The sequence below is a fragment of the Salmo trutta genome, chromosome 7, assembly GCF_901001165.1.
Source record: "Salmo trutta chromosome 7, fSalTru1.1, whole genome shotgun sequence".
Lineage (NCBI taxonomy): Eukaryota > Metazoa > Chordata > Actinopteri > Salmoniformes > Salmonidae > Salmo > Salmo trutta.
This window is the reverse complement of record NC_042963.1, coordinates 29,359,627-29,372,900: the sequence shown is the minus strand read 5'-3', so window position 1 is coordinate 29,372,900 and position 13,274 is coordinate 29,359,627. Positions and strand designations below refer to the sequence as shown.

The following is a 13,274-nucleotide window of genomic DNA, read 5'->3' as shown; positions in this document are numbered from 1 at the left end:
TGACATTTTTGGTGCAGATGTTTGGTACAGTATTTCTCAAGTGAAAAAATGTGCATGAAAACTAGTCATCTTTCGTTGAATGACAACAAACACTTAAAGTTCCTACTCCTACTAGGAGTAGTACTGTTGACCAACCACCGCTGAAGGGGGGTGTAGATTTCAGCTACCGAACTTCGACTTGCTACAAGAAAAAAAATATTGTGCACAAACAGCCCAAAAAAAACCTGCCGAAGTCAAAACTAACAAAAACTTCTAAAGATTCCGTCATAATATATGTGTGAACAGTTTCGACTGGGAAACATACCGTAAGCTTAAGCCTCAGTCTAGACGGAGTTGCAGGGCGCTTCCAAAGAGGGGGGAGGGATGGTGGGTGAATGACTCATACTGAGGCTGCCATTTTTGCTGTTTACTGCACAGCAAATTTGCGATCGGAATTTTAACACCCACAGTGTTAAATTGAACACTTTCTTAGAAATGATGTGCCCATCTTAAATAGTGTTAAACCAGGGCTCTCCAACCCTGTTCCTGGAGAGCTACCGTCCTGTAGGTTTTCGCTCCAACCCTAATCTAGCACACCTGACTCTAATAATTAGCTAGCTGATAAGCTGAATCAGGTTAGTTACAACTGGGGTTGGCATAAAAACATACAGGAGGGTAGCTCTCCAGGACCAGGGTTGGAGAAACCTGTGTTAAACTAACAGTTTTCAAAGTGTTGATAAACTAAAACCCCAAGAGTGTTGGGTCCATAACACCATGGGTGCAAATTACGACTTAAATTAACACTTTATTAGAGCTGATGCTGTTACACTTTCTCAGTGTTTGGGAATTAAAACGTGGTGTTACAATAACTTGTTTTGGGGTGTTGTTTTAACACTATAGGGTGTAAAGCCTTATTTGCATATTATTTTAGAGGGTGTCTTTTGTGTGAATTTTAGAGGTACCAGTACCACCCATGACTGTGTTTGCTAGTGACAGACATGATTTTTGCAGTCCCGTATCCTTCACCAAGTGAGTGCCAAATTACATTATTTATGACAATATATCTAAAAAAATTCCCAATACCATACTTCGACAGCCTAGTTTTACTCTAACACAGTGGTCTGAAACTCCTGGTTTACAGGCCACATCGGCAAGTCACATTATGCTGGCTTGCAAAGTGTTATATAATTCCTATGGAATCCTATGGATTCAACAATTGGAACTGTTAATCACCCGCAACTGCAGTTAAAAAGACTGCCAGGAAAGGGAAGATTGATAAATGAAATAAATCCAACCAATTACAGATTAGATTAGTTAAATCTGTTATTTTTCTTTGTGTAGTATAAGATACATTAATGAATCAATCTGCATGCAGAAACATAGATATTAAAACAAACTATTCTAAAAAGCAACCTGCAACGAAGCCTGCTGGGAAATGTGATGTCTTTTTCATTCTGAGAGAGTAAATGGAAATGAACTCAACACGTTGATGATTCCACTGTGATTCAAATAAAACTAAATGTATTCACCTCATGTGGTGTCAATTTCAATCCCACTGGTGTTAAGCCTACTAGAATCAACACCGAGATTTTAACACCCGCAAATTTGCTTGTGTTGATATTGCGATACAAAAAGATTGTGTTGTACTTTACCTTGAAAGACATGCTCTGTCTATATCCAATATTAAAACTTCTCTAATCTGTCTTAAAGGATCTAGTGTCATTATATGCATGCTAACCGAACACAGCATCTGCATGTGTCATGATCAGTAAATTGGTTGTTATGAGTGCTTATGGCAAGATTAAGCTGATGTCATGCTCAATATTGTAATACAGGCTTCTGGACAATAACCAGTTCAATAAACTGTAGTAAATAGAGCACTCTTTAGCTGTTACTTCTACTATGAATCTATGTTTTACTGTATTATGAAGGCATACATAAGTCTTTTTTTTATTTATATGCTGGCACAAGGAGACACAAATATTTATGAATGTTTTTAAGTATTAATACACTCTTGTATTATATATGACAAACCACCAATAATGACTTATGAATGTAATTATGGTATTTGTGCATTTATAAAGGATGACATTATAAGGGAGCTGTGAACTGTTATGAATGTTCATAGCATGTCTTATAATGCACTATGAGTGATGAAGCGTCTGTATGTAATCCGTTACGAATGCACTTCTAGCCTTTATATGCACTTATAAAGGATGATATAAGGAGCACTTATGATTGCTTATACTGTACCTAGGATTACTCTTGTAATGTTTATGCTTATGCGTATAGTGCAATATGTATGTAACAGAAGCCATTATAATGCATTCATAATGCATATACACTGGTGCATTCAACAAAGAACAAACTAGTGTTCTTTTGTTTTTAGGCTGGTGGCTGTACAATGTCCTCAGCACAGGGCAAGGATATATCGGACTACCATATCAGCGGTGAGTCTGTGTGTGTGCGTGGCCCCACGATGCCCCATCCATTCTGATGTTTCATGCTGCTTGGGCACACACAGCAGAGCCACCGATTCAGTCTGTTTGTGTGTGTCCTTAAGCCAACCCTTCATAAGAACACTTAAACAAGGCTTTGACATATACACATTAAAAAGACCAAGGTATTCCATAATTTGCCTGTTTGCTGCTTTGAAAAGGCAATGTGAAACTGTCCGCTTTGGGCATTCATAGTAAGTCATTTTTCTTAAGAGAGAGACGGCAGTAACAGTTGATAATGGTTCTTTCAAGTCGAATGTGTGAAATGTGTTTTTAGGTGCAAATGAGAATGATGTTTTTGTTGGTAACGAGTCATCAAATGGCACTCATTGTGTTATGAATGTATAGTGTTATAAAGGTTTTATCAATCACTTCTTCGTTTGATGATACATTACAGTAAATAGTGGACATAATTTGCTTAACAAACAAATGTTATTTCCCCTCAGTGGTCCGAGCTCCCCCCGAATGGGAGGTAGGGGTGTTCGTGGCTGGGTTCCTCCTGTTGTTGGCGGTGGCAGGAGTCAACCTCTGGAAGTTATGGAAGTCTGGCACCTTTCCTGCACCCTCACCCTTCCCAAACTTTGACTACCGCTATCTACAAGAAAAATATGGCAACTCCTTCTCAGAAGCGCGGCAAAAGGTCAGAGTTTATTTAAAGTCCATTGATACAACATTGGGAGATAATGTTGAAAATACCAAGAATTCTCGGTTTAAACTTAATTCAAAGGATACCTACATAAGGACTTCATAGCACATTAGTAAGCAGCATATTCATAAATAATCAATCAAAAAATCTTAGATGTATGGAAACCACCACTACACTACAATACACAAGCCACTAACTTTATACATTTGGGGTATGTTGTAAACAGGCTACTTCCTATATTTGAGCTCTTATTGGTCCATGGGAGTCGAGGAAAATGTCGTAATATTATATTTTAGTCTTTAAGGGCGTAAACACTATTATTTCAATAGAACGTCTTGAGTTGTTACATTGAAAGATACTGATCGAATTGGTAGTTTTGTTAATTTTTAAACATCTTTAAAAAAAAAATGCTGTCCTACCTTTTGATGTTACTACCGAAACATACACATTAAAAGACTGTAGAATGGATGTGCCTTAAGCTACACCCCTACCAATATCACCAGGTGATGGGATTGTACCCCTCTCAAGCATGGTCATATGGTGAGTAGTCTGTCTGTCTGCCTGCATTGTCTTCATGTGTTTTTAACAAGTGTCACTACCAAACATCTAATATATGTTTGGGACTAAAATATATGTTTGCTGGAATGTACATTTGTTAGCTGGGGATTCTATAAAGTAAAAAATAAGTACAAGTTATCCAAACCAAAATGGACGGTTACAACTGAAACAATTAACATAGAGGTAATATAGAGGTGCCCTCTTTGTATCTGTGCCATTATGGCGTCTGTGACAGCCCGGGCAGCGCCGTTGAGGCTATCTCCATTTTTAAGTTGCATGTGCCATGCTCTACCAATTGAGCTACAGAGGACCACCATGTGGGTAGCGGACCAGTATCACAAAATGAAAATAATCCTTAGTGATACATTGACCCATCTTTTGCAATAAAAATACATTGGAGATAAATAATTTTGGGGGTAAGTGCTAGAGCTTGGCAATATGGAGCAAAACTCATAAATACAATACATGTAACTATTTTGCTCGATAACAACAAATACCAAAAAAACTATGTATGGACAGTTACTTTACATTCGCGGCAGGTCTCTAGACAATTTGTTTCCAGTGCCAAGAAAGACAACTGAGGCGACAGCGTATATGTTTTTATTGATTGCTACACTAAGGGATGGTGCATTTCTTTCATGGGCTTAGATGCCACAAGAGCTCTTAAATCAAGGTAAAGGTAATTTCGCTTGCTAATATTCTAACTTATAAACTGATAATGAGCACCAAACACAAATGAAAGCATTATGTTAGCATGAAATGTCCCATCATTTAGTGTAGCAATCAATAAAAACATATGTTCTGCTGCCTCAGCCATACTGTCAATCTATCATCAATATGTCCACTCTTATTTATAGAGTTTATCTCATGATCTCGACAAAACAACTTTTGTTATGTCGTGACCATGAGAAAATGTTCTTGCGATCCCGACAAAACAACTTTTTGTTATGTCGTGATCAAGAGATAAATCATTTGTGATCACAACATATCGAGGGAATACATTTGTAATTCATATGTCCTCTCTGGACTTACGTAGTTTACAGAGAATGGTGCGACAAACAAAAAACATCCAGTCGGCGGCAGCTCGTTGATGAAAGAGGTCTAAGGAGAATGGCAAGAATCGTGCAAGCTAATAGGCATGCCACAAACAGAAAAATAACGTTGCAGTAAAACAGTGGTGTGCAAAACGGCATCTCAGAACGCACAACTCATCTGTCCTTGTCACGGATGGGCTATTGCAGCAGACGACCACACCGGGTTCCTATCAGCTATAAACAACAAGAAGCGGCTCCAGTGGGCACGCCATCACCAACGCTGGACAGTTGAGGAATGGAAAAACATTGCCTGGTCTGACAAATCCCAGTTCCTGTTGGGTCATGCTGATGGCAGAGTCTGAATTTGAGTCCATTGGCCCTTACTGTTTGGTGTCAATGGTACAGGCTGGTGGTGTAATGGAGAATGGTTTCCTTGATACCAATTGAATAACGTTTGAACGCCACAGCGTATCTGCACATTGTTGCTGACCAGGTGCATCGCTTCATGGCTACAGGGGGGTCCGACCTGGTACCAAATGGGTGTACCTAATAAACTGACCCCTGAGTGTATATCATATGGATGTGGTATTCTACTGGTGATCTTAAACATTCTCCAATCATTGTTGAGATCTGATATTCTGCGCAGTGTCAGACGAGATGTAAGCCAATGTCATAGGCCTATCGTCAACCAATCACATTTTTCTAATACTTTTGAGTTAAATTCCAGCAAAACTTGAAGAGGACAGTTTGGCCTAACTACTTTCAAAAAGCTTGCTTCTGATCAAGAGCTACAAAAGAAAGTAAATAGCCATATTAAACTGAAAGATAAGGTCATTTCGTCAAACTTGTGCGTCTCTCCGGCCATGCTCATTAGTTGCTCATTCAACATGTTTGCTGTTACTTCACTTAACCTCCCTTCCTAACTGTTTTACAATTCCTGACACCAACCAGAACTTTTTCCTTGGCCAAATCTTCCCAATTTTTTATTAAATATCCACACATGTGGTCTAATTTCTGCATGACCAAAAGAGTAGGCTAGGTGCGCTTCAATTGCGCGTTCGGTGCAGCAGATTGCAGGGGTGTAGTGCTGCCTGAGTGCCACTGATCACTGTTTGCCTGACATGTTGGAAGACATGTGCTGAAACTTTTTTTTGGACACTTCTATAGAATGCCCCATACAGAATATGCAGCCGATGTGCCATTGTTATCTTCATCATGGTAATACAATGACAGTTTGGCTGCTGCACAATGTTTATATCATATTATTAAATTCCCTTTAATTTGCACAACAAATCTCACTTTTGCCTGCTGTGCAAAGCACTCTGGGACATGCAGTGAAGAGGTCAATGGATAGCGACCAAAACAATGAAATGCCATGTAAACACCACCAATGCGTCCCCTCGTAGGAAATAGATCCAGAATCCCTTCATTGCTGCCCATCAAAATGTGCCTACATTTAGGCTATTGTTTATATGTGTAGTCACACTATGTTGGGGTAAAAATCGGAGTATAATGTTTGTATAGATGTCAACCCTAATACATATTCATGTCATTGTCACCAATCAACTGCATTACACTTAAAAACATCTTCAACTACCACCACCTATTTCTATATGTTAGCTATGCTACTAAACTCAGCAAAAAAAGAAACATCCCATTTTCAGGACCCGGTCTTTCAAAGATCATTCGTAAAAACCCAAATAACTTCACAGATCTTCATTGTAAAGGGTTTAAACACTGTTTCCCATGCTTGTTCAATGAACCATAAACAATTAATGAACATGCACCTGTGGAACGGTCGTTAAGACACTAACAGCTTACAGACGGTAGGCAATTATGGCCACATGGTCTGGGGCGGTGTGTCACAGCATCATCGGACTGAGCTTGTTGTCATTGCAGGCAATCTCATTGCTGTGCGTTACAGGGAAGACATCCTCCTCCCTCCTTCCTGCAGGCTCATCCTGACAGGACACTCCAGCATGACAATACCACCAGCCATACTCCTCGTTCTGTGCGTGATTTCCTGCAAGACAGAAATGTCAGTGTTCTGCCATGGCCTGCTAAGAGCCCGGATCTCAATCCCATTTCCCCCCAGAAATGTCCGGGAACTTGGGGTAACATCTCACTGCAAGAACTGGCAAATCTGGTGCAGTCCATGAGGAGGAGATGCACTGCAGTACTTAATGCAGCTGGTGGGCCACACCAGATACTGACTGTTACTTTTGATTTTGACCCGCCCTTTCTTCAGGGACACATTATTCAATTTCTGCTAGTCACATGTCTGTGGAACTTGTTCTGTTTATGTCTCAGTTGTTGAATCTTGTTATGTTCATACAAAATATTTACACATTAAGTTTGCTGAAAATGAAGGCAGTTGACAGTGAGAGGACGTTTCTTTTTTTGCTGAGTTTAGTTTATATGAACGGGAGTAAGCGTATAGCTGAGATTTTTTTGAAACCCGAAAAGGAAAACCTCTAAATATTTTTCATCAAAAACAGCGGATTTTAGTAAACTCCTTGTAGGCCTGTTAGAACATATAAACGATGACGGATTTGACGAATATCCACTTTGTTAAATCAGCTTTTTTGAATAGGTTCCAATGACAGCGTCCTTCTTCAATCCCTCACGCAAGTTTTCAGACCCCTCAAGGAACATTTATTTTTGAGAGAGAATCTAGCACCAAATTCAGCTACTTTTCAGGCTGCCTTTGGAGAGTTTTGTCACCAGGAGTTTCTATGCTTTTGATAGCATTTAGTGACATTTCTATGGAGTGACACTTTTTCTGTATTTTGTAAGTGTGTCTACCTCCATCCATGCGTATATTCAACATAACTCACAAATGAAACTATGGTCTGTGAATATATACTGTAAATCTGTAAAAATATTTCACAAATTAAACCATAATTTGTAAAAATGTTTCATACATATTCCAAAACTGCTTGTGGACATTCATGCTGTGTTTACTGAATTTTTGATAATTTTCTTCCACTTTTGGATGTATTACAATCCACATGTGACTTGTTTCAGGAAACATATGTTGCATGTCACTACTTCACAGGAGAGGCATTTGAACGTATAACACTTTTAGGGGGTGCAGAAATGCCTTCTGGAACATGTAAACTTTCATGTGCCTTAATTACAAACGTGTATGCCATCTGTAAATACGAATAAAATTGTTAAATTATGAGGAACCTTCCCGCTATCCATGATTGGCTGAGATAATGGATGGGCTGGACTTGGCGAGAGATATGTTCAGATTGGTTTGCCATGTAGCATGCTTCTGTCTATAACATGAGCGGCTCAGTATGTGTAGACAAACCTTTCTACTGTGGACTTTTTAGAAAGATATCATGAAGAACTGCAAAAGAACTGTTACTACTGCTCTTCACCTACTGGAGGAAAATCGTGCCATGCTGACTCTCTGACTCTGAAAATGAATCAGAAATTCCTGATTTAGGTAAAAATGGTAAAAAAAAAAGTTTCCATTAACCAGACATTGTAGAGTCTTTTGATGACAGTGATGGGGAAGAAACTGCGACCAACAGTGTTGTCACTGAAGAAATTGACTTTTGAAATCTATGGATGTCACGTCCTGACCAGTAATAGGGGTTATTTGTTATTGTAGTTTGGTCAGGACGTGGCAGAGGGTATTTGTTTTATGTGGTTCGGGGTGGTGGTTTGTTTAGTAGGGTATTTGATTTATGTATTCCCGGGGGTTTTGGGCACTGTTCTATGTTAGTGTATTTCTATGTTCTGTCTAGTCTTTTGTATTTCTATGTTTTGTTAATTGGGGTTGGACTCTCAATTGGAGGCAGGTGTTTTCTAGTTGCCTCTGATTGAGAGTCCTATATATAGGTATGTGTTTGAGTACTTTGTGGGAGATTATGCTGTGTATAGCTTTGTGCCTTACCAGCCTGTGATTAGTCATTGTGGTTTCTTTGTGTACGTGTTTGTTTTGGTTCTCCTTCTTGTCCGTTTATAATAAAGAAGATGAGTGCACATTTCCCCGCTGCATTTTGGTCTAAATCCGACGACAACAGTTACAATGGAATGCCCGATGGAAGCAAAATATGATAGCTAAGGAGATGGAGAAAATTATGGCGTTTGATTGCAAATATGCAGAGGGAGTTGAAAAGAGAACACTGAAGTCTGTTGTATAAAACATCTGTCACCAGATTACATCTTCAAACTAAGGGCAACCATAGCATCTGTGAAAGAGAGGGAGAAGTGTTCATCGATGTATGCAGGTAAGAGTCTAGCTAGCTACATTTTCAGATATTATGAGTTTATAATTTTGTCAGAAAGTCGTTTCCATTGCAAGTTAAAGCGTACTGTCAGAGGGGACTCACTAGCTAATGTTATGTTTATGATCTGTGTAATAATATTATTTGTATGTCAGAAAGCCATATTTATTGCTAGTTATAGCCTAATGTTAGCTAGCTAGCTAACATGGACCCTAGTTGGTTAGCTTTATCTACCTGCAGATTCATGCATGGTGGTTAGCTATGACAATCAGTTTGTTTTGCTAGTAGTATGGGTTGGGATTATTGCCGCTTTAAAAACAAATGGGAACTTGGAAGTGGGACTTCAGTGCAGTCAAGGCAACTGGAAACTCTGACTGGGAAAAATAGTTTTGAACGGTCATCCAACTCGGAATTCCAACTCGGGAACTCGGGTCTCTTTCTAGAGCCTTGACTTTATTAAAAAAAATGTACCCCCTTTTTCTCCCAATTTCAAGTACGATCTCGTCTCATCGCTGCAACTCCCTAACGGGCTCGGGAGAGACGAAGGTCGAGTCATGCGTCTTCCGAAACATAACCCGTCAAACAGCGTTCCTTAACACCCGCCCGCTTAACCCGGAAGCCAGCTGCACCCATGTGTCGGAGGAAACACCGTTCAACTGATGACCGAAGTCAACCTGCAAGCACCCGGCCCACGACAAGGAGTCACTAGAGCACGATGAGCCAAGTAAAGCCCCCTTGGCCAAACCATCCCCTAACCCGGATGACGCTGGGCCAATTGTGCGCTGCCCTATGGGACTCCTGGTCACTGCCGGTTGTTACACAGCATGGTATTGAACACTGCGATGCAGTGCCTTAGACCGCTGCGCCACTCGGGAGGCCCCGGAGCCTCGACTTTCTGACCTGAAGATCACTGACGTCATGATTTGACCTCGTATTTTTCAAAGTTCCCAGTTGTCTTGTAAGCACATTAGGTTCATTGTTTAGCTATCTAGCTGCATGTCTAAACATGCTCTCTCCCTCTTATTGAAGTGATCCATGAAAATAATTTTTCATCCAAGCAGGTAGCACATGCAATATCCCAGTATGCATCTGGCTCCACCAGACCCCCGCCCAGAGCCGGCCGCAGTGTAACGTGTGTCCCTCTGTCTCCATGGTGATCAACCACATTCACGTGCAATTGGCATGCTGACTTCAGGATTGTCCACCAGAGCTGTTGCCAGACAATTGACTGTTAATTTCTCTACCATAAGCCATCTCCAAACTCGCCCTCACAACCACAGACCACGTGTAACCACGCCAGCCCAAGACCTCCACATCCAGCTTCTTCACCTGCGGGATCATCTTAGACCAGCCACACGGACAGCTGATGAAGCTGTAGGCTTGGACAACTGAAGAATTTCTGCACACTGTCATGTCAGAAACCGTCTCAGGGAAGCTCATCTGCATGTTCGTCGTCCTCATCAGGGTCTTGACCTGACTGTAGTTCGGCCTCGTAACCAACTTCAGTGGGAAAATGCTCAACTTCGATGGCCATTGGCACGCTGGAGAAGTGTGCTCTTCACAGATTAATTCCGGTTTCAATTGTAAAGGGCAGATGGCAGACCACGTGTATGCTAGGGTTGCCAACTTTCTCACTACCAAATAAGGGACAAAAGGTGGCGTGCCAGTGCACGGTGCCACGGCGGTGTGGGTATGGTGTTGTGTGAATGAATATACAGTGTATATCGTATTCTTAATCAATTGGAAAGGTAAAACATTTTTATATTCCATTCAGTCTATAGCTTTACTAAAACTGTATCATTATGTAAACTTATGTGAATAAACCTCAAAATAAATGATCAAAGAAATCACAATTTGGACCTTTTCACAGCAAAAAAAAAAAGTACATTTAAAATGGAAAAGAGGGGCAAGTCACTCACCCAGTCTACTTTTTCCATAGATATTTTTTGCTGCTCTTGACTGATTCAAGCAGTCCTTTTGCATAGCCAGAGAGAAGTCCTTACATGACAAGTCACAGTTCACAGATATTTGAAGTTCATTTTTGATCAGCTCTGTCACAGAGCCTCTGTGCTGCATCTGTTTCTTGAGTCTGACCATTTAATGGTCATCAGAGAGAAAATCCTCTCCACAAATGCATTTGAGCCTGGCACACTGAGGATAAATGAGACAATCCTGAACATGTTGATCAAGTAGGCTTTCCCTTGGTTTTGGAAAACTGCCACCCACTTCTCACTGGTGGATTTTGTGGTATCCTGTCTGGCTTTCTGTATTTCCTCCCGGCTAGCACAAAACTCTTCATAGAGTTGGTCTATATTGACTGTCTCTGTCATTTTGAGGGCAACCACCACCTGGTCCAGGTCAGTGAAGGAGAGCTCCTCATAGGGGCTGATCGGTTTCAGTTTCAACATTACATTTTCTGGTGAGAAATCAAACCACTTGCCAATGTATGTAATGACAGTGTCATAGAACTTCAAAGTCCTGTTGCTGCTTGGACCTTTGTGCCGACAATTGTTTGTCCATCAGCTGCTTGGTCTGGTATCCAAAAAGCTGTTCTGTTTCCGCTGAAGCATCTTCATTTTGAAATTTTGGACTTCCTTGTAAACATCTGATGCAGAGCGTTGTTTCCTCCAGCTTTTTTACGAGTTGGTCAAAAACACACCCCACGTTGTAGAAAAAGCACAGATGAATCTCAGCAGCTTCGTTTTTTTCTTCATACTCAAAAATAGTCTCCCCAAGGGACCTTAAGTACGAAGTAAGAGCTGGTCAGCTTTGCAGGAGACGATCGACAGCTGGATGAAGAGAACCATCGTGTGCAAACATGTCGCAGAATTTCACTCCATTCAATGTCAACAAAGGCAACAAAAAAAATACACGCAGTTCCTCTCTTCGGGAAGCAGATACTGAAGTGGCTGTAGATCTTTAAAACAATTGTCTCAATATCCACTGACAGCTGATCGCAGGCGTGCTTGCAGGCATTATGAGCTATGTGTGCTGGGCAATTAGCTTTCAGAATGCGATTGTTGGCACTGCTCAATAACTGGTAAAAGGAGAGGTGTTTTCCAAAGCTGACATTGGCATTATCTGCTGCATAGGCTGTGATGTGTGTAATATCCAGTTCATGCTTTTCCAGACAGTATTTGGTCCTAAAACATTCATTGTAATCATCTCCGCTTTCGTTCTTCCCAAGTGCAAGTTCTTCACAATATTTGAGTCATGAAACAAAGCACCGTTGAGCTTAACAAGACAGTCAGTGCTGTTGTAGCTCAGTCTGTGTTTAACCGTATGGTACACATACGAGGCTTCACTTGCCGCGATTTTGTTATTTTCACGAAGAATGCACCGATATTGCTAGCGTGGCCTTCTTGTGCATTTCTGTGGATGCATGCTGAGTTTGGTCACTCTCCCCTCCGTGGCCAATTGAAAATTCCTGACGGAATAAAGTACAGAAAGCTTTCGTCGAGTCACCACTGACAGCCTTAACCCACGTCTTTTTTACTTCCCATTGTTTGTTGTAGCTGCACAGTCTTTAATGTTTTTGCAGGTTTATCCATATTTCCTTGATATGCCAAACCGACCGAACAACAACAGAAATTACTTAGCAGGAATTGGCGTGTTTACGCTATACTGTGATTGGATGAATATACGGGACAAGGGAGGTCCTGTATGGGACAAACCAATTTAGCCCAATATAAGGGACATCCCGGCTAATACGGAACAGTTGGCAACCCTAGTGTATGGTGTTGTGTGGGCGAGCGGTTTGATGATGTCAACATTGTGAACAGAGTGCCCTATGCTGGCGGTGGGGTTATGGTATGGGCAGGTATGAGCTATGGACAAGGAACACAATTGCATTTTATCGATGGCAATTTGAATGCACAGAGATACCATGACGCCCATTGTCGTGCCATTCATCCGCCAGCATCACCTCATGTTTCAGCATGATCATGCATGGCTCCATGTCGCAAGGATCTGTACACAATTCCTGGAAGCTGATAATGTCCCACTTCTTCCATGGCCTGCATAGTCACCAGACAATGTCACCCATGGAGCATATTTGTCATGCTCTGGATCGATGTGTACAATAGCGTGTTCCAGTTCCTGCCAATATCCAGCAACTTTACACAGCCATTGAAGAGTAGTGAGACAACATTCCACAGTCAATCAACAGCCTGATCAACTCTATGCGAAGGAGATGTCGCGCTGCATGAGGCAAATGGTGGTCAGTCCAGATACTGACTGGTTTTCTGATCCACGCCCCTACCTTTTTAATAAGTATCCATGACCAACAGATGCATATTTGTATTCCCAGACATGT

The 13,274-nt window shown here is 41.1% G+C and overlaps 1 protein-coding gene across 1 annotated transcript in view; it reads left to right on the top strand.

Moving 5' to 3' along the window:
- Positions 1-13,274, top strand: part of syt12 (synaptotagmin XII) — a 41,945-nt gene that overhangs the window by 8,852 nt on the left and 19,819 nt on the right. Inside the window, exons 2-3 of the mRNA XM_029758528.1 lie at positions 2,369-2,429; positions 2,924-3,117. Coding sequence (XP_029614388.1) covers positions 2,384-2,429; positions 2,924-3,117 — 240 coding nt within the window. The 5' untranslated portion in view covers positions 2,369-2,383. The remainder of the gene's footprint in view (positions 1-2,368; positions 2,430-2,923; positions 3,118-13,274) is intronic.